Source organism: Vidua chalybeata, chromosome 3 (assembly GCF_026979565.1).
Source record: "Vidua chalybeata isolate OUT-0048 chromosome 3, bVidCha1 merged haplotype, whole genome shotgun sequence".
Lineage (NCBI taxonomy): Eukaryota > Metazoa > Chordata > Aves > Passeriformes > Viduidae > Vidua > Vidua chalybeata.
This window is the reverse complement of record NC_071532.1, coordinates 44104804-44130384: the sequence shown is the minus strand read 5'-3', so window position 1 is coordinate 44130384 and position 25581 is coordinate 44104804. Positions and strand designations below refer to the sequence as shown.

At 35.7% G+C, this 25581-nt stretch overlaps 1 protein-coding gene across 3 annotated transcripts in view; it reads left to right on the top strand.

Moving 5' to 3' along the window:
- Nucleotides 1-25581, top strand: part of ARID4B (AT-rich interaction domain 4B) — an 87919-nt gene that overhangs the window by 26345 nt on the left and 35993 nt on the right. For all 3 annotated transcript variants that reach the window (XM_053936931.1, XM_053936933.1, XM_053936932.1), the window contains exons 3-11: nt 3745-3855; nt 8519-8584; nt 9165-9255; nt 13379-13458; nt 15804-15895; nt 18361-18499; nt 22235-22314; nt 23640-23713; nt 24540-24685. In XM_053936931.1, the coding sequence (XP_053792906.1) occupies nt 3745-3855; nt 8519-8584; nt 9165-9255; nt 13379-13458; nt 15804-15895; nt 18361-18499; nt 22235-22314; nt 23640-23713; nt 24540-24685 (879 nt within the window). The remainder of the gene's footprint in view (nt 1-3744; nt 3856-8518; nt 8585-9164; nt 9256-13378; nt 13459-15803; nt 15896-18360; nt 18500-22234; nt 22315-23639; nt 23714-24539; nt 24686-25581) is intronic.

Below are 25581 nucleotides of genomic sequence, written 5' to 3'. Positions count from 1 at the left end.
CGCCTGCTGGGTGAGTGGTCTCCATGAAGACCTTCAATACCGGTCTCCTGGCAGTAGTTGAACAAGGAAACGAACAAGCCGAGATACTATCATCAGCTTCACTTTTCTCCTTCCAGTGTGAACTGAGATTTTCGAAGGAGTACATATAGACACATAGAAACATTGACAGGATATCCTGGGGTGTGTATTGAAGCTGCTCGGAGTGAAAGTTCATGATCTCATACATGAATGATGGCATGTGCTGGGCATACTTTTCAGTTTAGCTGTTGACAGAAGTTTACTGATTGTAAACTGATTTTAAGAAGTTTACTGATTGTTGACAGAAGTTTACTGATATGCTTCTGAAACAATGATTCTTATCTTTAAATTATAAAGTGTGGGTGATTATGTTCAGATATAAAATGTAAATGCCAATTCACGTTATCTTCTAAAAATAAAGGCTGAGACAGCAATGTATGAGCCTAGTGCAGTTTTGTTTTAAGAGGCCTTCAAGAATTTTAGGAAGCCTGGAACATTCTGTATTACAGGGTTGACCCCCTTCCCTTTAAATATCACTGCAATTATTCTTGTTAAGATATTTTCAGTATGCTTGCTATACTTCTTCCACGATTACTTAACTATCAAATTCTAGCTGCATTTTAGCATACTGTTTTTTTCTTTTTTTTTTTTTTTCTGGAAACCTGTTCTGAAAAGCCTGAAAAAAGAATAAAGCCAAATCCTGATAAAACATGTCAAAATTAAATAGGCAAATATACATTCAGTCTAAGCATAAGGACATTTAATAAATGACATAAGCACAAAGCAGAGAAGGGATAACAGAAAGGTAAAACTAGCTGTATACTAATTTTTAATCCCTCTGATGTTAGTGGAATTGAATAAAACGTACTTGAGAATGGGTGACTCAGAGTTGGTGAGAATGACAAAGTCAATTATCTTAAATTAATGCCACTCTGATCATTACTTTTATTTTTCTAGTTTGTATTCACTAGGATGCATCACATTCTGCTAATTATTTTTACTTGCCACTTTCAGCTGTTACTCTGTCACAATAAGGGAAGTATCTTGGAAACTTCAGTTAAGTGATTTGTGTAGAGGGAAAGCCCATATAATTTGTCTTTCAATGGAATAATGAAATTGCAGGAAAAAATCCAGTATGTATCCATTGAAGATTTTAGATATTGTTTTAGAGTATATAATGATCTATAGTGGTAGTTAAAGAAATTAATTACATAATTTTTTCTCTCAAAAGCCAGTCCAGTACTGTATTTTTAGTAAACATACCTACATTGGTAATGAAATAGTCCATATGTTGCTATTCTTTGAAGTTCTTTAGAGTAGTAAATATTAACTAATTTCACTGAATGGAATAAGAGTAATTTCAAAGGATTTAGTATAGAGATTGAAATTAACTTGTGTGTTAGTAACAGAAGTTCTTACATATACTGGTTTTGAATGAATATTCTTTCTGGAAGAAGTTGTTAAGAATAAGTTAGAGTAGTGATAAAGTAATCACAATACTGGTAGTTAGGATCTTTCTAAGAATTTAAAGTCCTCCTTAATGTTTGGTTGTTGACTTGTCTGTTCCTCTGCCATAAATTTTCAAACAAAGACCAAAGCTTCAGATTATCTTGGTGCTCAAAATTTTTTTTTTTGTTTTAGTTAGCGTCAATAGTATTGAAGAAAAAGTGTTCCATATTTTTCTGTAAGTTCACCTTGACATTGTAGATTAGTCTTTGTGATAATTCTTTTGTCTGTATAGGGAAGTATAGACTGACACTAACAAACCAGCTCTTTAAGTTTTGTTTATAGTAGAAACACAGCTGTATGCATCTGTGTGGACCCATCTGGGGTCTGTCACTCTTGTTAAAGTAATCTCAGTACTCTACAGTTCCTTTTAACTTTGGAAGATGAACTGTCATGAAATGGTATCACCCCTGTAGTGGTGAATTAATTTCTTCACTAAAGAGTGCAGTGAAGCAGGAGGGATGTTCCCCTTTTAGAGCTTTACTGTTTTAGAAGAGAATACATTGCTGCTTTCCTCTGCTCAGATTCATATTGTGGGAAGCAGCCACTTCTTGGTTCAGTTCAGTGTGAGTGCTGACTAAAATCAAATTTATCAACACCTGAGTCCCTCTTTCAGCATCCATCGAAGTGCAGCAAGAGAAAAGCATGGCAGCCTGCCTCAAAGGCAAGTACTGTTGGGCAAGCAAGGAGGGAATGAATTTCAGAATCCAACACACTTGACAGATTCCTTGTTAATCTTAGTGGTGTTTTATTGGTATTAAGCCTGGATTAGGAAAGGATAGGTGTTCATGGATATACTACTACCAGCGCAGTATATCCTACTACTCTGCATGCAGTCATGTACCACACATGCAGGGAGAGAGCAAGTTCATTAGTGCATTCATGCTTCTGATGGTCTTAGCAACTGCAGATTGATAATGATTTTAATACTACTCAGAAATATATTCTATTGCCTGCCAATGAAAGGGAGAGAGAGGCTGGAACAGAGTCCCTGTAAAAAGCATAATTAATAAGGAGTTGACCCTGTAGCATCTAATTTCAAGTTTTGTAGAACTTAAATGTCTGAAAATGGTGCATTGAAGCATTCAAGTACACACTTCCATGCCTTCTGATGTATTGGAACTGGGAGCAGCTAGTAGGAATTACCTGATGCTGAGTGCAAACACCTCAGTCTCAAATAGTATCAGTCTCTGATGCCTGTGAAGATTTATCTCTATATTTTTCCCACAGAGAACCTGGATGTGCCAGAGATACTCCTTGTAAGTTGTGTTTGAATCTGTAGGGGCACAGAAAAAAATGTGGCTTCAGTAAGGGCTTAAATCTCTTTGCATTGCTCTTGCCTGGGTCTCCATGGAGGCTTGCAGCTCTTGAAAACAAACCTCACCCCTCTTGCATGTCACCCTTTGCCTTCCCTCTTCTGACCTAGAGTCTATGAAGTGATACTTCATAAGTGGTTCAGTTATCTGGAATCTCCTCACCCATATTATGTTAGGAGAGGTTGTGTGAGAGAAGATGGACTTCCTTTGAAGGAACTGTGCCTTCATGATCTTATTCAGTATATTGATTTGACCTATGTTCTCTTATTTTCCACCTCTTCTGTTTCTTACTTCCCTGTTTGGTTGTCACCTATTCTCTCTTTCATGTCGCAAAACCTTGTCTTTTGTCTGGATCCTTCACCTTCATTATGTGTTTAGTCTCTGTCAGTCTCCTATTGTACCTTGCCCATGGGCTGCTCTCCTGATGAGCATCACCTTTATCATGTACTTTATTCAAAAGTGAAAAAGCAGAATCTCCTCAGAGTTTTTCTATTTACTAATAAAAAATGAACCTTAATTATTTGAGGGAAATACATCGGTGTCTTCATGTGACTTAGTCAGGTCTTGAGGCAATTTAAGGAGACAGTAGAACACTTGGTTGGTCTTCACCATTGCAGCAGAATTGATCACCTGCTGTGTCTTCAGATGGTGCAGAGGCTGGAAGACTATGTGATGCTTATCAGTTTATTATGATCTTATATCAGGAGATCATATTTGTATATTACGAGATTGCAATTATATTAATTGTATTAGCTTAGTGTTGTGTTCTGGGTTTCTACTGCTGTCAATTTAAGTTTAATTGGGCTGTTTTGTAATACTTTGTCCACAGAAATTGGTGAGACTATGGTAGCTGTGTTTCCAGTGGTCAGTAATTAAAAAGCAGTTGTTTTCCTTTCTGTTCCAGGCAATTGATGAGCCTCCCTATCTCACAGTGGGCACTGATGTGAGTGCGAAGTATAGAGGAGCCTTCTGTGAAGCCAAGATCAAGACAGCAAAAAGGCTTGTCAAAGTCAAGGTATGCGGTTCTCCTGCAAACACTTTTTTGAGGAGGGGTAAAAAAGTGATTAATGTTCATAATGGTGCAATGTGAAACTTCTTTTTAGTCTTGGGACAGCTGAGAGGCTATCCTGTCCTTGGAGGCTGGTATTACAGTCTTTGAAATAACAGTAAGCTTATTACTGTTGGGATGGGAGAGATTCCCCCACTCCCACACAAATAAATATGTTCTGTTTCTGTCACTCCTTTGTCATCTGTGTGTTTTTGACCTTCAATGCCATAGACTGACCTTAAAGTAATTTATTAAAATGTGACAAATGTAGGCTTATATATGGGAGAATATTACCAGAAAATAGCTAAGACTACTCAAAGTGGGCTTTAATAGGATATGTTTTACTTGAGGAGCACAGGTCACTGCCATTTAGCTGTGGCAACTAGGTAATACTTCAGGAGTAAGCTGAAACTCTTGTGCCTTCCAAAAACCACTTGGCATATTGAGTCTTACAGAATAGCAAGCTAGGGATCTCACCTAAATTTTATGATAACTAGTTAATAACTGAATCAATATAAGCCACATGCTGGACAATTAAAAATTCTGCAAAGGGATTGCAAGGAATACATTTTAACATTCCTTGAAAATTTATAGTATCATTTCTAGAAATAAAGAGAGCAATACCCTTCAAAATGGCTGTATATTTCTGTTGGGATAATGTTGTCCTAAAAACTGATTTGGGACGAGGTACTATTTTTCTGCTTTGCCTCTTAACCTCATATAGAAACATTACAGAACAAGGATCACAACCACCTAGAAAATACCAATTAGATTGTTGCTCTGCAAGAGTTACAGTGGCAGTATATTTTTCTTATATCTACTGTAAATTTAAGTGTAAAATGTGTGAAATGTGAATGGTGATAACCTGTTATTGAAGACTTGCACACTATAAACTAGTGTGCATTATTTGACTCTGCCCTCATGCTGTGGCTGATTTTTGCCTATAGTGTGTCTGAGGGAATGAGCAGGCACTCTCCATAAACGCTGGTGGGAAGGTCTATTGTCACTTATTTGATGGTAATGTTAAATACAACAAGAATATTTTAGTCTTAAATCTGCCAGAAGAGCAAATCAGTGGTCTTTTCATTTCATTATTCAAAACTCTTAATAGCATCAACTGGTCTATGCTTTACAGTGATTAAGTATTGCTATTTAAGCTGTTAAGCATCAGTATCTAAGTACAGGAATTTTGTTGTGCCTAGATCAGTGAAATCTTAACTCATTTAAGTTCTCTGGGGGGACTTTCATTACACCTCCTTAGATGGGCCACTTGCTATTTATTATTCAGTGCTAAATATTTTCTTATGGATTTATCACTTGAAGTTTGGTCACTGCAATGTTTGCAGAAAGATCTTGACATGAAATGGAATTTTCGGTGAATTGTTTGTGGAGATTTTGTACAAAGCCCTCTGGATTCAGTTTTTTGTGTGTGTGTGCTGACTGTTACTGTATTGTTTAGAGCAGTTCGGCCCCAGTACTGTTGTTGCTTTCTAGAGTAATGTGGTTGAGATTTTTGTGTGTAAGTACTGTAACAGTATCTGTTTACATTGTTTTTTCTCCACCAAGAATGTGTATTTCTTAAACTTAGCAGTGGCCTTCTGATGTTCTGAAATTGCTCTCTGAAAATCTGTAGCTCTTCCTGGCATGTGCATACCCAGTATTAGCTCTAACAAAGATTCTCATTATCATGTGTGCTTTGTCTGGAATTTTGGTGGTTTATTTGCTGCCTTATTTTTTTCACTTGCTGAATAGGTTTATTTTGGCTCTAGTATATATTTTATGCCTTAATTTTCTAGAACTACTAGAGGAGAAGGAAAGTCAGTTAACTTCATACTGTCAGTTCTAGTGTAAAGCACTCATTTAAGTTTTATAACTAGATGTTCTGCGAAAGTAGAATGGCAACAAGATTCTTTCAATATGGAGTGTTGTAATCTTCAAACAAGTGAAGTATGTTTAATTGTGTCTCCTCTTATGTGCTTTCTTCTTCTGTTGAATTCTGCTTCCTAGAACATTTTGAGGAGATACCTTCACCTTAAGTTTCCCATTACAGCATCATTTAAAAACTTCATTCAATTTAATGCAGGTGCTATGTACTTATAATTTCAGTATCAATAGGTACTGCATTTGGCAGTTTAGAAATATTTGGCAAATTCTATACACAGTACAGAATTCTACAGTAACATATAACAGCATTACAGACTTACTCATGGAAAGCAGTAGAACTGCAGATTTGCCTGGACTTTTTAAAAGTGTTGAAGGCAGTACCAATTTGACTCAAGACTTGGAGTGTTACAAGAGTGTTAGTCTACTTTATCAGATCTATTATATCTTTTTTTAGAGAGTTATTTAAGCCAGTTTATTTTGGCAGCATCTCCTGAAACAATTAGCAACATCATTCACCACCACTTGCATTTGGGTACCCTGCACAGAAGTTTCAGAAGAAACTGTTTTCTGTGTAGGCCTTTATTAAACAGAAATAAGTAAAACTTCTGCTGTAATAGGACTTATTAGGTTTGTCTTCAGGATAGTGAAGAAAAAAGAAATTCTAGCTGATTCTAACCAAGTTGATGATGTGCTGAATGTCTTAATCTTTTGCCTGAGACAGAACGGTTCCATACTGCTGAATACTGTGAGAATTAAAACATACAACTAGTAAATACTGACATAACTTTTTTTTGCTTCAAGAAAGGCCAGCAGTGTCACACTGAGTTTGGAATTTGAATATATATTTTTTGAGCACATGTGAATATCTCAAGAAGCAGAAACTGTTGCTATCAAAACTCTGCCCCCAAAGAGTCAAAGCCCAAAGACAACTTTAAAAAGATAAACCATTCTGGAATACACAATAGCAATTTGCTTTGTTTACCTTTTATAGAGTATATTGTGGCTGACTCACAGTCCTGGATAGAGTTCCTTTTTGCTGCAAAATACATTTAAGATAATTACAGAAAGTAAATAAAACCAGATGTCTCTAAATCAGAACTGGGTATTTCGTACGAGCCACTAGTGACCCTTGGTTTCAGATTATTTTGCATCTTAACTGAGTTTTGGCTTTCTAGATAAATTCCTGCAAAGAGAAAATTCAATACCTGTATCTGTCAGGATGAAGTTCAGAAGAGTAGTCCTTGCTCAGTTAATTCCTAGCCTGAATCCTTTATCTGCCTTTTGGTTACAAGGTATGATTTTGTCTGTGTGGTGGACAAAATATTTGCCATCAGCAAGTGAGATGCGCAGGTCTAAAAAGAACATACTCTCACAACTGTATGTGTTGCTGTAGTTCTGACTACAAGAAGGATAGAAGACTATTTCATTGAAGTAACACCTGGAAGGGGCAGTGTAGCATTTTAGTGCATTTGTTTTCTAGTCAGTCAAGATAGATTGTCCTTAGTCCTGGTTGTAGATGCTGTTCTTGGCAAAACTCCTTAAAATCTCCTCTCTGAGAAGGCTGTGTAGGAGAGTTGGTGTTAGAGAACACTGTGGTTCTGAAGGAAATTTTGCTGTTCCTGTGTGCTACAGTGAAATTCTGAACAAGAGTGAGAACATGCTGGTGGGTACACTTGTGAAACAAGTTCAGACTTTTGAGGTAGGATTTCTGTAGTTGAGAGCTAGTGTTACACAGCTGGATCTCATGTTACATTCTTACTTATTTCAAATATTCAGTAAAAACTCATATATTCAACATCAATACACCAAGAGAATATATTCTGGTGAACATCAGAACATCATTTGTGTGTTTATAAAGGTACATAAAATGTAATTCCAGAATTTTCTCAGTTTCCTATAATCTTAAAACTGGATTGGAAATAAAACTTCAGATATAATTAATCCTATGACTTTGTGTAACTAAGTTAATTGTGAATGAAACGAAAGGTGAATGTCTGTAGCACCTGGTACAGATAACTTAATCATACATTTGAATTTCCAGACCAATTTCTTTTTCTGAAGACATTAAGACAACAGCCTTTGTATTTTTATGGGAATGTCAGGGGGAAATAATTTAATATGTTTACAGGATTTACTAACTAAGTTTTGAAGGACTGAAAAGTTAGCTGGTTTTACATTTTCTTCCCACTAACTTTGTGTGTAGGCTAGACTGACATTAATTGAAAGCCTGTCTGAGTTTTTCATTTTGTTTAGTTGGCAGCAGTGTCCTGTACTTCTGTGAGTCTTTCAACCATGAGGTGAAAAATGCACTTCTATCAGCAAAAGATAAAGGTGCTAAAACTGTTTGATTTCAAAGCACTGAAATATAAGTGTTTCTTTAAAGTTGTACTCAGAAGTCTTGAAAGTTTCTCCTTTCTTGCTGTGGTACTGGAGACGTTCAAATAACTTAAGAAAACTGCAGAGATAATGTTGAGCTATTAGGCAATTCTGTTATACTCACTCTTGTCTGTTATTTCCTTTAGAGATAATGATTCCATTGTGAAAGATAAAAATACTTTAGGAGTTTTGATAACTAAGGAATTAGCCCCTCATATTTCTAAAATATATGAATAAGACAGCTTTCAGCAAGTGGGATGATTATGGTGTTTAACTGTAAAACGAGAGTAAGAGAAGGGCTATTGATGTTTGCATGTGCTTATGCTGCTCAATTGTATCAAGTGATTGTCAGTTGAATTATATTTTTTAGGTAACTTTTAGGCATGATTCTTCAACAGTGGAAGTGCAAGATGACCACATTAAGGGTCCCTTAAAGGTAATAAATTTGGTTTATATCTTGCTAATGCTTTGAAAAATATTTTTATTTTCAGTATTTGACATAAATGTGCATATGGGCTGAAAGTAGAAGGTTCAACTTACTACACAGGCTAGATAGGATCACAAAGCATAAAAGGTAATGCTACAGAGTTAAGAGGTAGTATACTCTTCATGTTAGATTTTTTCTTTGTAGTTAAAGAGGATACAGCACAGGCTGGTGCAAGCCTCTTTCTTCTTTTTGCCTTAAAGCTAAGAAGTATGGCTGGCACTGATTTTTAGTCACCATTCCTTTGGAGAACTCGGCAGGAGGAATTGATGGGAAAGCTCTTATACAAGAGAATGACATCACTCAAATTGGTTCTTGTTCCCCACCTGCTGGCAGGAAATAATCAACTCAGTTGGCTTATTTTAAAGGAATGAAAAAAGAAGTTTGAAGGATATAAGTATATTAAAGTGGAAAAACATTTTATATTTGAAATGGAATAGGCTAGAAATTATCTCTGTTTGCTAACACAAAAGTGTTGATTTCATTGCCTGTTTTAGAACCTCTCCAATGCTAAATGAGTTCTCTATTTTAGGTAGGAACTGTTGTGGAAGTGAAGAATCCAGATGGAACATACCAGGAAGCAGTTATCAACAAATTAACAGATGCAAGTTGGTATACTGTAGGTAAGAGAACATTTATATATTTGAATAAAACTTATGACTTAAAAATAAGCCTGTGACCTGGACGTGTCCTAAGCACGGTGAGAGAGATTTTTTTGGAGATGCTTGGGTGTTCAGAGTTTTTATGAAAAATCTTTTAAGATAAACTTCTTATTTGGGGTTTTTATAAGAAACTGTACCCTTTACAATATGAAATTGGGTCACCAAATAAAGATGTAATGAATTGCTCTATAACTGGTGACTGTTCCTTAGATATTAAATACACTGTTGTAAAATATTCTGAGAAGAAACATGGTTCCTTAAAAAAGAAGGCAAAAAGTGCTTTTAAAACACTAGCTGCAATACCTAATTTTCCCCATTCACAGACGTAGCCCTTACAACAGCTGCTTTTAAAATACATATAGCTTGTTATAATGTGATATTTCAGATGTTCGATGATATACCCACATGCTCCATAGCCAATAGAGGGTGGAGGTTTTCTTAAATTTATATACAGAAAATGTATCGATTTTTGAAAAACTACATAGCCCTCTCCTGGGTAGATATGGGAAGATGAAGACTAGATCTTGAAAGGACTTGAGCAAGACTTAGTTCTTTTGAGGGCGTTGTTAATGAGGTGATGTTGAACAACTGGAGAAAGATTTTTTTTTTCCCTAGTCATAGTACTTTCAGAAGGGAATAGAGCTCTAAATTTAGATAAGACTTTACAGGTAAGTGTTGAAGAAAATATGTCTTTTTCCTGTTGGAGAAGTGGAATCTATTCGTAAAGGTGAAACTGGGTTAGGATGGGGTGAAACATAACATACAAAGACAACAATTAACATTATAGATAGTGTTTTTGTAATTAATACAGAAGTGGATCAGATATGTGAACTTTTAAGAAGCAGTGGTATAGCTGGTGTTAGAACTGTGTTGTATGTCTCTATTTATGTTTCTGAAAAAGTGTGAGGTTAGCAGTTCAGCAAGAAGAATAAGATAGGAATCAATGCATATTAAAGTTTGAAGGTAGATGTCAGATTTGCAGAGTCAACTCTGTGAGACACAGAGTCAAAGGAGATATCTATCAAAAATCCTGAACTTGGGAAATAGGAAGAAGTATGAGTTTCAGTCTCAAGTCTTGAGTTTTGGAGATAAAAGCAGACAAAAGCATGTTGACCTTGCAGAATTGGTGAAAGCAGCACAGCTGCTGGCAGTGTAGTTCAGTTTGATAGAGAATTGACTCTAGCTGTGGGCGATTAGAATAATTTTTGTCAGGAGAGTGAGTAGAATGAGATGAGAAGTACCTTTACTGACAGTGATGACGTTGCGGATCTGAGTGAAAGTCCTAATATATGGATATAGTTGCCATTTACCAGGTTCCAGAATTGGCATTCATCTTAACTAGCAGTTTTCTAATGTTGTCCTTATACTTGCTGAGAAGCATCTAATTATTTGCACTGTTAATGATTTTGTAAATAAAATTGCTGTGATTTGATGAAAAACTTTGTGAAGGCATAGATCCATTTGAAGTAGTACCTTTCCAAAAGTTACTTAAGACCGGGTATGCCATTGCAGCAGTATCTGGAGAGGAATAACTCTTTGAGTTCTGCTTGAGACCTCTTTTAACACTGAAGAATTGGCAAAGTTGCTTTGGGTGTCCCTGTGTGTCTTGTATTCATAAGATGTTGTCTGAATAGAAACTGTACATCAGTTTGCTTACATAATTTTTTTGGTGCTACTGCTTTCCTACCAAAGAACAACAAAAACTAAATTAAATTTTTATAAAAATCCAACTAGTATAATCTTTTAAAATTAGTATAACACTCTGTGTGTGTATATATATGCATGCATATATATGCATAAAACTTACAAATATAATAGGCATACATATATAAATATATATACACACACAAGCACATACATGCATAAGTGTCCTTAGTTTTGCCTGCCCTATGAAAAATCCTGAAAGGACTCACGGTATTTTAAGTCCTGGTAACTAGATACTGTTCTGTCATTCATATAAATGTCTCTTAAAGTCTCTGTTTACTTTGAGTGGGGGAAGAAAATGGCAGGATTATTTGCTTTACTGAAAATGCAGAACTATGCATATTCAAAAGTAGTCTTACCCCTTCTGCACTTTTTTGTCTTTACAGTGCTTTTTCACAGAATTCAAAGTGGTTTTGGTTGCATTAAAATGTATCTTTTCTTCCCCACCCTCCCCAGCTTTTCTCATGCAGTTTCAGAATATGTGATTTTAAATAGACTACACTCCTGATGCCTGCTCAGTAGTTTGTTTTCAGGATGTTCCAATAGATCAGAATACTCATACTCATTAAGCCATATGTGCCATGCTGGCTACATAAGTCTTTCAGGGAGGTCAAGCTTTTCTTCTGAAAGAAAGTATTCGTGTTATGGAACCAGATTAAGATTCCCTCTGGACGGGAAGAGGCCACAAGCAGTTTACCACATAGCACACATTATGTGGCTACCTGCCTAGCTCGGAATAGGTTTACCTCTGCTGTAGTCAGCTTATCTCTTGAAGTGGGTAGATTTTTTTTTTTTTTTTAATCTCTCATTATGTAAGGAGACTGTTTTGTTAATTAACACAAACTGGATTAGAAACCTGCTGACTTCTACTTCACTTAACCAAAGGGGGTTTAATTATGCATTGACCATTTGAGATGTAGCTCCAAATCTGCATGGTTTGTGTGCAGTTCTTACCATTGATACTTTTCAACAAATGTTGAAGTGATGGATGTACATCTCTAACTCATACTGCATCACAATTGAATAGTGTTCAACAATTGCTGCAGTCTATAAGACAAGCTGGGAAATTGTAGTTACAAGGGGAAGTTTCTTCATCAACAGTACTCAATTTTATATAGGGATGAAAAATTCATGGAGCTAAATAAAAGGTTTTTTAATGTCAAGTAAATATTAGTCAAGAATTTTTATGTACCTTGTTGCTTTTTCTATATTTTTATTTGAGTTAGGAAATGTTGAAGAGTAGACCACCCTCCATCAGAAAGCAAGAAATTAAATTAATCTCTCTAATATTGCTGGTCAGCCATTCTCCTAAGACTGTTACTTTGATCTGTCGATGGACAGAAGAGGATGTTTAAATGGGGGTGAAAGAGACATGTCAAGAAGTTGCTGAAACTTTTTTTTAAATGAAATATTTTAATGTTATCTTGGGGTTGTTTCTGTGCCCACAAATTCTTTGTGGTCACTGCTGTGTGGGAGCAATAATATAATTATCACGGCTCAAGAGGGGAGAAGAGATAAATTCTTTTCTCACTGAACAGTGCAAGCAAAGCCTAAGAGTTAAAATCTGTCACCAGGTTTTCATCTGTTAAGTACCTGCAGAAGACTTGACAAAAGCTTACTTTTTATGTGACCAGTTTATCAGGTTCTGAAGACCACACCTTAAATGTGTGTTGCATTTCAGGATTCTAAAGGATGTAGCTGAATGAACTATATTTTGAATTTGTTTCCAGTTGACCTAGTGATAGCAGAGATAGCAAAACGTCTAGAAACTGGGAGTTGCACAGTTCTATCAGTAGAGCTGGTTTGATGATTGTCAGCACTTTGACTATTGTCATCTTCTTAGGATGGTATCGCTGTTGTTTTGTAGCGTAGTTGCATGAAGTCGGTAGAGAAAGACATTGAACTTCCATACAATGTTAAATTGCAGCTTTTTTCTATAAATATCCAATTATGCTTCTCCATGGTAAGGAGAGTTTCCACTTGGATGTCACAGGAGTTGTATAATTAAATCCTTTAAAAATTGTAAATATTAGAAAAAATAATTTTTGAATGTTAGAAAAAATAGATTTTGAATTCTATTGTGTTGAATTTAATTTCATGACACCATGAATTGTCTGCCCAACTACTGGTTACTCAAGGTACGCAAGTGTAAAGTAGCTATGGTGAGAGAGCAGCTTATGTATTTGTATTTGGTCAATCTGTGAAATGCTTTACTGGATCTGTGAAATGCTTTACTGGATCTGCAGCATTATCTGGTTTTGTTCCAAGGGTTGACTACAGGGATATATATCCCATTCTTTCTGACATGTAAATGAATTGCTTATTAATATCCTGAGTTAAAAAGAAATGTTTTCTTTCCTCACTTCTTACCTGGTGGCAGTATTTGATGATGGTGATGAGAAGACTCTGAGACGCTCTTCCCTGTGTTTAAAAGGAGAAAGACATTTTGCTGAGAGTGAGGTAATTGAAGAGTTTTTATATTGCAACTTTTTCTTTAGAAAAATCTAAAAGTGATATTCATGTTACCTCGGTTTTAGTATGTTATATGTATCCATGCTACTAAAAATGGGGGTTATGCAAAGTGTGGTCTACAGGGTCTGGTTTATTCTTTTTTAAAAACAAGAAATACAGTTAGATTTCACCAAACTGTGTAAGTTAAGAAACAAAATCAGCATTTTATCTTTTTCATTTTTATATTATTGATAATTTGTAGATTGTAGAGCACAGAAAAAATCTGCAATCACACAACTACTTTGCATTGTGTAAAAAATTACCTGTATTAGTGATGAAAAAAAATAACAGTATACTTATAACATGAAAAGTAATATAATTTATAACATAAAAAACTAATGTGCATGTTTCTGCATAGTAAAGTTCTGCTGTATTTTTGATGGTCAAACCCAATTTGTAATAGTTAATGAATCATAAATGCTTTTCTTTTAAATGGCCAATAATAAGTTGCTGTTACTTGTTTATTTGACAACAGCTACCAGTATTTTGAAGCTGGCTCATGTCTTAGAGGCGATTTACACATTGAAGTATGTAAACATTTGTAGCACATTCCAAATAATTGGAATTTCAGAATGAGGGTTATTCCTTCATATTATGCAAGACAGTCTGGACAGATGAGCAGATTTATGTAAACATGTTTGTTTATTGGACAGCTACTGAAGATGGTTTTTTTGTTCAACATAAGTGTGCTGTTACTGCAGTCAGCTGAGTTTGTTGTTGAATCTTGTGAAGATTGAGGTATCTTCTAGAATGATTTAGTAAATCACGATTAAACATATCTTAAGGTTGGAGCCTAATTAGATGCCTAAATCTAGATTCCAATAGAAATGCTATAATTTTAAAGATTGCGGTATTCCTTCAATTAATTCTTTGTTATCAATGATCAGCACAACTGAAGATTAGATTTCTTCTGTTCCATAAATAGTCTTTTAATATGGTTTCAGGAGTATTACCTTAGAGTGCATGGGTTCAAAATTTTGGTCTACATCCTCTATTGCTTTGTGACCTGTTTGGCTGAATGAGAACAATTAGGATTGTTTTGTCAGATTCAAAGAAACCTTACATTCAGATGACTGGTACTTCTTATTGTCTTTTTTATTGTCTAAGCTTTTGATGTTTTGCCAGAAGTCACTGATTTGCAATTCACTGTCACCAGCTCTGAATGAAACATGTTGTACATTTCTAATAATTACCTTGTGATTGCACAGCTACATAGCAGGGAAAATTGCATCTCAAATTTCTATTGTAATTAGGCCAGTGCCCCACAGTTGTCTTGTTCTGATACAGCTTCCCAAGTGTGTGGTGTAGAATCTTTAAGGATGTCCACCACACTCAGAAGTAGTCATACATTTATTTTTAGATTCTAAAAAGCCAGTTTTATTGTCCCTAAGTCAATTCTCTCTGAGACAGAATACTTCTAAGATGCTTGTCAGTGTTACACATTGAAAAATTCATACATGACAAAGAAGTTGAAGTCAGAGGACTATATTTAATTTGGAAGGCTTTCTGCCTTCTTTCAAAGAGCAATAATAAGTGGCTGTACAAAAAATTATTGTGTACCAGGAGCCTTCAAATCTGGAATGGTTATCATTTAAACAGGTAACAGCAGGCTTAAGGAGAGAAGATACTGCATCTCCATGAATTCTTTCTGTTGAAGGATTCTTCCTGAAGAGGGAAGGTTCTTTCTCTCCCTCTCTTCTTGTTTTGATGCTGATAAAGCATCAATTAGCACCTTCCCAATTATCAATATAGCAGCCTCATTAAAATTGTTTTAGAATCTCTCTCACATATCAAAGTATGAATTACTTACAAAAAATTAAAACAAGTTGTCATGTTTGCTGCTGTTGAGTGATCTTGCTGTTTCATTTCAAAGGGGACCTTTGTTCATTTTTAAGTAGATGATTCAGTATTTGGTCTAATTTATAGGTTAGGCAGAAAATTAATCTGGTAGAGATGGATACACCAGTTGAGGTAGAGGTTGAATATGCCAGGTGAGCAGAATACCTGATACTTATTTCTCTGTGTTTTGATGGTTCAAAGGTAGGACTTCTAGGAAGAATTGTTTGTGTGTGTTCGACAAAAGTTAATTATTCAGAGGCGCAGAGAAAGTTTGAAAACAAAACACATTCCTTTTTTAAAATCTAAGTGTAACACATATGATGTATTTCTGTATTTCTTTCCTAATGAGAAAGTCTCTGTTGACAAAAATTGCTGCAGTGAAGCAGGTGGTTTGGAGAATAACTTAAGCCAGCTTTTTCTTATGTATATGAATATGTATTTTTTCATTTCAACAGACATTAGATCAGCTTCCACTCACCAATCCTGAACACTTTGGAACTCCTGTTATAGGAAAGAAAACAAACAGGGGAAGGAGATCCAATCATATGTAAGTTAAATATTTTGATATCTGTGCTGTGTATAATCAATTCTGAAGGTTTCAGTGTGTGTCGAGTTTTATTATTTGTATGTTCAGCCTTCTCTTATTAAAAAAAAAACAGAGGCTGGATTAAAAATGTTGTTTAGCACTCAGTTTAAAAGTCAGGTTCATGTCTGTTGTTGCATACAAGCATTTCAAGTCTTCATGTAATCAATATTTAAAATAATACCAGGTATAGGCAAGAGCTTTTTCTTGGTTAAAAAAAAAAAAAAAAAAAGTTGGCATCCCAAATGGAAATGTGATATTAAATTATATTGACAAACATCTCTGAAGTGTTGTAAATATGTTGGACTCAAGCTAAAATAACTACAATGTAGCCTTTGTCCAGGTGATAGGAAGTCTTTGTGGAAGGTCCCAGAATCCTCCTATAGACCTTTGGTTTCTCTGTAATACAGGGCATCTGAAGGGCTTTTAGAAATAGATGAGCAGTATTACTGAATTAAAGAATGGGTCAGGTTGGAAGGGACCACAGTGGGGCATCTGATCCAACCTCTCTGCTCAAGCAGGGCCATCCTAGAGCACGTGGCACAGGATTGTGTCCAGATGGTTCCTTTCCAGTGAGGGAGAGTCCACAACCTCTCTGGACAATCTGTTCCAGTGTTCCATCACCTGCACAGTAAAGAAGTTCTTCCTCATATCCAGGTGGAACTTCCTGTGCATCAGTTTCTTCCCCCTGCTTCTAGTATAGTTTGCAACGAAGCTTGCTGATATAAAAACAAAGTTCAAGAATTTTTAGGTGCCAAAATTCTTGGTAGCTGTGGTCTTGATAAACCAGTGTTACATAGTCCAATGCCTATTCTTCATTGTTTGTGGGCGAGTTGTGAGGGTTTTCTTTGGGGGGGGGGTTATGTGTTTTTTTTTTTTTTTTGGTTCTTTGCTTAAAATTTTTAGGTGTAGTGCTTTTCATGCTTGGGTTTTTGCACTTTCTAGTAGCTTGAAATAAATGTTGCCCTGTGTATGTAGAGGAGCTATAAATATACTCAGAAAATTGTTGAGTTACTAATTTGTCATGTAGTGAAGGAAAAAGCTGAAAAAATCTGGCATTACCATAGAGAATGTGATTGTAGCATCCTTGGTGACTCTGACTGGGTTGTACAGGACATTATTATATCAGAAGCAACACACTTATCCTTATCTTGTTAATACTGAGTTAACTGAGTTTAAAGACACTTACGCCAGTATCTGTGCAATTTGAGTTAGGAAGTAGTCTCTCCAGTATAGTTCTGGCTTTCTCTTTAGTCTTTGAGTTTTTTCTCTTCCTACAAGAGATTCTTGAGCCCCAGATTGCAACGTGAAAGACTTTAATATATTTTAAAAGAAACCATTACTTAAAAAAAAAAAAAGGAATGTTAAGGGAAAAAAATAAATCAAAACAATGCTAAACCAAAACAGTTATCATCACTGGAAATAACATAAATTTAAGGTGGAGAAAAGGAAATTCTCCTTAACTTGTATGTCAGTTGCCTTCTGTTACACAAATGGTAACTGAGTTTTTTGTTAGTGCTGAATTTTGTACTCAAAAGCAGTTATGTGACAAATGGAAGATAGCTTTTGAAGTAATGGTGGTTGTGCTCATGGAAGATGCTGTATATTTTCTGAGGATTAACCATTGAAGTGACTATTTAAAAAAGATACACAGGGAGCATCAAGAGAGGGTTTTCTTTTTTTTTTTTTTTTTTTTTTTTTTTTTGGTTGCAAGCAATTTTAGTTGGACTAGTTTGTATATTTAGACTCCTCATATGGTTAAAACCAGGTGCAACTTTGTACTTGAACAGTCAAAACAATGAGACAGAACCCTTTTAAATGAAAATACATTTGCACCTTGGCCCATCTACTTACATTCCAACACTTCATCAAATGTGAAGTTGGAAGTCAGGGAAATGCTTCACTACACAACTTTAAAGAACTGTTTAAGGATAAACAGACTTCCTCTTTGCTGTTCATCTTTGTATCTGATGTTTCTTCTTCAGAGATTTGTCCTCTCTCAAAATAGCTTCCCATTCTGTGTGGTTGTTAAAGTAAAAGCGTAGAGTGATTAAGAGGGAAAACCAAAACAGTTTAGCTTAACATTGGTCCAAAACTACAACTGCAACAGTATTTTTCAACAGTGTTTATGTAGGGCAGAATGGTTTCACTTTGAATACCCTGACAGTGCATTTCTCTTCTTCCCTATGGGTGCATGGTGGTGTTTTGTTTGGGTTTTACAAGTATTACTAGTAAATGTGCATTTCTGAGTTTGTAATGTTTGATTTGTTACTATAATATAATTATAAATACTTTATTTATTTTTATGCCAAAACAGACATTTCAAGTCACTGTTATTTATGTCTCTTTGATAATTTGCTTTGAATCTCCTGTAATTGCAATAAGCAAGTTTTGAATAGTTGAGTTTTAAGTCTCTTTCTGTTGTTTAGTCCTGAAGAAGAATCTTCATCCTCTTCCAGCGATGAAGATGAAGATGATAGGAAACAAAGTGATGAGTTACTAGGAAAAGTTGTGTGCGTGGACTACTTCAGTGTGGATAAGAAGAAAGCTCTGTGGTTTCCAGCCTTGGTGAGAGTTTCATCTTTATTATAATTTTGTACAGCTTTTATTGTTTTCTAGGTGCTGAGAGAGGTGTGGGGTTTTTTCATTTTGCTGTTTTTTGTTCGAATTTTAGACTTTTTTCAAATTGGACTTTGCAATAACAGTCTAAGGAAATCTATCTAGATATGTTTAAAAAAAGGGATTGCTAACCTGGCCTTAGTTTTTCCAAACAGCCAGAGCTTGTTGACCTAATTCTAGCTTGGCAGTGTGTTCAGTGCTCACTATTGGACTAGAATTTCAGGGCTTTTTTCCTAGGCTGTTGTATATCAATTTTCCAAATTACTGTGTTTTATCAAGGAAGGAAATATAAAGTACAAAGGGAGGGGAAGTTCAGTGATTACATAGGCATGATTTTTCAACATTCAATATAAACACATTGCATAATAAAATCAAAAGTTTTTTTCTTGGTCACTACAGTTGGTAGTGGAAAATTGACAATGAATTTAAAATTACACTGTAAATAGCCTTTTGGTACCAGTATTTTTTCTCTTCCTTTATTCTGGCTTAAAGACACTTCTTAAAAAATCAACTTCTAAAAAAAGTCACAGCTAGTCTAGTGTTGGCATGCAGGCTCACTGATTGATATATTTGGAAATGAATATATTTCTATATGTGGTACCTTCTAGTACCATGCTTTTGAATTTTTATTTTATTTTTAATACTTTATTTATTTTATATTTAATATTTGATTAATTTCTCCCTGGCAGTGAAAGCTTAACATGTTTATCTAATTTCAGGGAGACTTGTGCTCTGGTTTTGAATCGATGCCATACAGTAACATTTAAGTCCTCTTAGTATGTGCAGTAGCTCTCAATTGCAGCTTTCTGCTTGTCACTTGCTATGTCTTGTAATGCAGTCCAGCAGCTTTCCAGTAGGAATTCTTTTGGGGAAATTTGTGGAAGAGAAAGAGTCACTGACTGAAGTCTTTTTTACAAGGGAGAGGGCAGAATGTACAGCAAGAGATACCATGTTTACAGCAGATAGCTTTAAGAGAGGTTTTCAGTGATAAACAAGAAAAATTGAGATGTTTCTTTGCTGAAAGCTGTCATCAAGAGGATGCAGTATTACCTGCCTCACAATTCACTCAGAGAAGTGGTTAGTGAAACTGGCTTGAGCAGTTTTACATTTGCCTTTCTGGTCATACCCATGACGACAGCTACCAGTTTCCATGGCATGCTCTCTGAGAGGGGTTGGGCTTGCCTGTGGCTCATGTAGTGCCACTCAGGACAGCCGTGGGTCAGACCCTGAAGAGGAGCTGAATTTTTGCTTCTGCTCCAAAGATATACTAAAGATACACAATTATTTCCTTGGCTTTGTTTTGAAGATTGGAATAGCTTCTTCTTCATGGAAAGCTTCCTGCAACAAATGAAAAGCAGTAGGGGGATAAAGTTTGAGGATGAAGCTTGTTAACTCTGAAATAGCTTATCCTAGATTAATTCTTGCTTTAGTAATCAGGTTTATAGCTCTGCAAAAAAAACATCATACTGCATTTAACGAGAAAAGCTGTGCCAAAGGATAGATTTATACCTCAAATAGCTGCCTTTTTTGGTTTGGCTTGTTTTTCTTTGCTATAATCCCCTTTCCAGTAGCTATGCCTCTTGATTTTTTTTTTTCACCTTGTAAGCAGGTTACCTCTACTGTATCAACAATGTAATCTTATCCTGTTACTGATAAATTTTGCATTAACTTCATATTGCAGTAATTTCATGAATAATGTAATGAAAATTCAGGTTTAATGTGCAGAAGAATGTGTATGTCAGCGTTATTTCTTATTACTGATATAATGTACAGATACTTTGTGTATAAGCACAGAGAATATTGTCCAAGTTTATGATGTGAAAACAAGTTCAGGGATTAGTCTAAACCTTTACAGCAAGTAACAGTTAAGATTAGTAGTGGAAACCAAGTACTTTGGAGATCACACCTATAACCAAATAGATTATCACTTACAAATATAGAACTGTAGAATTCTAAATTTGGTAAAAATTACTCTGAGGTCTCAGTGATTGAATGCATTGTTTTAATCCTGTATACATGTCTGGGTTGGTGGGGTTTTTGTTTGTTCACTTGTTTTTGTTAGTTATTTGGGGAAGGGCGGAGTACAGTGACTAACTAGAATTGTAAAAGGGTTGACAGTTGCTCCTTATGTCAAAGAGTGTGATTCAGTAAGCCTTACAGCATTGCTTAGTTTTAATATGTACTTAAAGGCTTTTGAAAGGTGCAGTGAGGAAATCTGCCTGTAGCATTTTCAGAAAATTGAGTTTACATAGGATCATCTCTTTCATCCTCCTATAACACCAGTGGAGTTTATTTTGCAATAAAATTGAGAAAACTTGGTTCAGGCAAAATTGTGGTGATGTTGCTTGATGTAAAGGCACTAGATGAGGTTATGGTAAGCTGTTTTCCAGCCTCTGAATGGGTTTCTGACTACTAAGATCTTGATGCTTCTAGAAAACCAGTACCTAAACCCTGAATGGCTTTCTCCATCTTTAAAGAGCTAGGAGTTTGCACTTGTCAGTGTAAAATAGAGGATGATAATCATTGATTTTTACTCTGACATTGCAAGCTGTATCTTGAGTGTAATTCCAGTTAGAAGGTTGTAATTTCCTAAAGTAACTTTTTTGTAGACTGTGGAATGCATTGAAATTTGAAACTTGGTCTGTTAAATTTTATTTGTCTTGAGAACCATATTTATCCTATGCTTTGTGATATGTAAGTCTATTTCCAAATCACTTGGAACTTTGGACTTTAGCTCCTAAAATGCTGCATAGGTGAGGAGCATTTTCCCCCTATGTAAGGAGGGGGAAAAAAGCCCCAACTTTTGCCATTTAGTATCTTTGTGTTTGGTGGAAAATTAGGACTGAAAGGCAAAAGTTGGTATAAGAGACTACAGTTATTTACCTAGGCTAACTTAGGGCTACAGTCATTTGCTGCTCATTGAGGTTTCATAGCAGCCAGAATTTTCCTAACTTTCAGGGAACTATGCGCATTGTGAGACATCAGATGAGTGATGGAGAAGGGTTGCTTTTCTGTTTTATATCTCTGGCAATTCAATATTTATTTATTTATTTATTTATAAATTAAATTCTTGATGATTTTTGATTAGTGACTTGTATCCTAGTTTAACAAAACTTAAATAGCTTTAAAATTTACAACAAATAATAGGTTGTCTCAGTGCTACACTTGATTAGTCTGCCTCTTGAGTTAAAGAACCTATCATAATACTTGAGGTGCTCTTCTCTCCTAGACAGATTACTTGTAAGTCTTCCCTCATAAAATTGTATTTCATAAATCCTGTTAGCTTTTGGTTTTGACACTGTGTGTGATCACATCTTTGCCATTTCCAGAAGTTTTCAGAAGAGGTCTCTAAGTCAGGTGGCAGCACTTGGTGAAATTTCTGTCCTTTTAGGATGAGGAGTAGAATAATCTGTAGAGGCATGACTGATTGACATTTTGTCAGAATGCTGTTCTTATATTTCTGGCAGCAGCCATCGGTTTCCCTCTAGGAACGAGCATGACCTCATGGATTCAGTAATTTCAGGAGGTCATCACTCGTGTGGTTTGGGGGATCTCACTTGCTCTCATCTCAGGTTTGACAATGAGAAATGAGCACCAAAGCTTTTAGAGAAACACTGCTATTTACTATTACTCTCTTGTTTCAGCTTTTTCTCTCTAAACTTTGCAGTTGTAATATCTTTGCAGGTGGTTTGTCCAGATTGTAGTGATGATATTGCGGTGAAAAAAGACAATATTCTTGTTCGCTCATTCAAGGATGGCAAATTGTGAGTAGGAATGTTGAGTTTGATAATTGAACAAAATTTATACCTCTAGTGAAATGTAGTATGAGGTGTGTTGGGTAAAGTATTAATCACATCAGTAAGGTCAGTAAGTTCCTGCCAAGGTTTTTCTAATGTTTAAAAAACTGTTATCAGCCTACATGGGGATGAAATTAGTCTTGAACTTTGTCATTATTAGTAATAGGATGCATAAATCTATCTGTCTTAGTGTTAAAACTGTGGCAAACACAGCAGTATTACGTGACTTTAAGAATGGCCTGAAACGCTTTCCTGCTGTGGTTGGAAGAGAGCAGTGCTTTTCAGGGATGTGGTTGTAAGCTTATCCAGCTACAGAAGGGTCAGGGGGGATGTGTGCATGCATGCACGTACACCACATGCACACACAGAAATCCTCTTACTTGTTTGAAGGTAGTAAGGCATATGTTTATCTCAGTCTAGACTACAACTGCATCTTAATGTGCTCCTTGCAAAGAGCTGTAATGCTACTCAAAGTAGGAAAAAGGATAGAGAAACATACAAAACCAGACTGTCTGGTATTTGCAACAAAATAAGGAACTTTGTGTTCTTAAACTCACAACAATAGAATTATTTTTCTAGGTTTTAATTTTTTTTTTCAAAAGTTGCAGCTAATTATTGTGCTTGGTTCAGTTTAAGACAATGTTTTGCAAGAAGGATATTTAAATATTTAACAGTTTTGTGGTGGTTTAATTATTTGCTAAGTCTAGGGTATTGCTTTACCATTTGATAGTTTTTAAAGCATCAGTGCACATCACCCAAGGAACACACATAAGATGTGTGCACAGAAGCACTTACCCACCCCCCAGTCCTCCAGAGCTGCAATTCAGATTTGCTTCCTTGGTTGTAGACAAAGTAGAAATCAGAAAATGCTTTGTTCTTTCAATTTGAAAGTCTTTAATTTCATATTGACAATTTACAGTAATACTCATTTATGTTTTAAGCAAGGTAGGGTTCTAAATGTTAAATTAATGTGATGGTTTATTTACATATATGGGAGATATACATATATTATTACATATATGGGAGATTCCAGAAACTACCTGTTTGTGGAAGTGGCATGCTTTATTATGCAGTGAATGCATATAGTTTAGTCAATTTAATGTAGAAGTTTTGGTTTTAATCCATTACTAATACTGTACCAGACTAACACTATAGAATTGTCAAGATATACTTTGTATACTTCTTTTGTGTTTTTAGTAAGTGTATTATAATTTTAATGGGAGCTTTGTATTGTATAGTTAGTTTACCTTTAAAATAGTTTATTTTTTTTTAACACTTTCTAAATTCTCCAGTATTTCTGTGCCAAGAAAAGATGTCCGGGAAATCAGTGAAACTTCACCAAAGCCTGACGCTTTATTAAAACAAGGTAAAAATAACTTTCTGTGAGAAACACTTGTATGTATTTGCTTAGTTAATGAATTATACTAAATCTATGGCAGATTGAGTCATGTCTTAAAGATCTAAAAATACAGGATCTTTTGTTAGCGAATAATATATTGAAGAAGAATGCTTATGGAAAGTTAGAGGAACTGCTTTTTTTTTTAAACAAATAAAACCTAACTAAACAAAACCCCCAAAAACAACACCCCACCTGCTCTGCACTGTCTTTAAGTGTAGACATGCCAAACATGCACACATTGGTTCTATACATCATATTTTTCCTTTTGCTTTAGAACTTTATAGAGTTATTCTCACAGTAGTGCCCCTAATAATTGTAAGTAAGTTGCCTTTATGAGCTTTGAATATCTGGAATTGTGGGTGCATTTGAAAGTTTAAGCTTGTGTGATGGAACTCTTAGAGTTAGCTTGTGATTGTTTCTTCCTTCTTTTTGATATATATAAACTGCAGTGTAAATCTGTTGGATAGGGGTTTCCTCAGTTAAATTTTCATATATGCCCTATGCAGAAGATCCTTGTTTGTCTCTGTAGACACTAACATGGTAAAAATTCTAGTAATATCTCTGAGGGCCTTGATGTGCAGAGAACGCTAGGCCAGTTTGACTGGATAAGACAAATAAGATTGGACAACATGGAGTGGTTGTTGAGGATCGTTGAATTTGGAGAGGAATTGTTAGTTAGCAGTCTTTCCTTCTTCTCCTCTTCCCCATCACCCCTGATTACAGTTTTTTTAATTGAAGTATTTGTGCAAACTGATACTTCCTGCAGTGCTAACAAAGGCTGGTTCTTTTACAGCTTTTGACCAAGCACTTGAATTCCATAAAAACAGAACTGTTCCTAGTAACTGGAAAACAGAATTGAAAGAAGACAGCTCCAGCAGTGAAGCTGAAGAAGAGGAAGAGGATGAAAAAGAAAAGGAGGATAACAACAGTGAGGAAGAGGCAAGTGAAGTTAGTAAAGGGCATAGATACACAGCTGATAAAAATTATCAGGGACATACATATTTAAGTAGGCCTTTTTAACATTAGGGAACATGTAACATGTCAACATAGGCAACAATGTTAATATAGGCATTGTTGAGTTACTTGCTCTTTTCCTGGTCTGCTGAGAAGCTGCTCCACTCCAAGCTATCTCTCTGGCTACCCTGTATAATGAAGCAGAACTTTCAGTCAAGATGTTACCCCCACCATGCACTCCACTTCCACCTTTCTTCTCTTTTTTGTTCTGCAAGTATGCAGTCCTCACCTCATGCTTGGTTTTCTAATCATCTGTTCTTTAGTCCCAGCCTTCTGTCCAGAAAAAAAATCAAGACAAGAAAAGAAGAATATTAGTGGAAGGAACAACACTTTACAATTGGCTGAGAGGCTGAAAGAGAGGCTTTTGAGCCTTTTACTTCTCTGTACCTTCCTGTGGTACTCTAAATCTGTATCTGCCATAATCGCTCTTTTCTCTCACTAGGGTTTGAGAGCTATTTTCTTAATTTTCAAGCAAGTACCGGTAGTGCAGCAGACTTAATTTCCTATTAGTAGGGCAATTGTGAGAAGAAACTGAAATGGTTTGGGTCTTAAATGATTGTTAGGGTCCTTCTCTCAGTCCATCCTCCATGGATATTGTGGCTCTGGCATACCAGAAGATAGTGTTTCATCTTTCAGTCATTCATTTCTTTAAAATGTATTGGGAGACTGCAAAAGTGTGAAGTTATGACTTTGCCACCTCTCCATGCTGATAATTTCTTTCTGCCTCCTCCTTAAGCTCTCAGAAGCTCTGATCAAAAGTTTGCAAGGGGCAGGAAGTGCTCTGCTTAGTATTTTGAGAAGCAAGGAATAGTTGCTTGGGC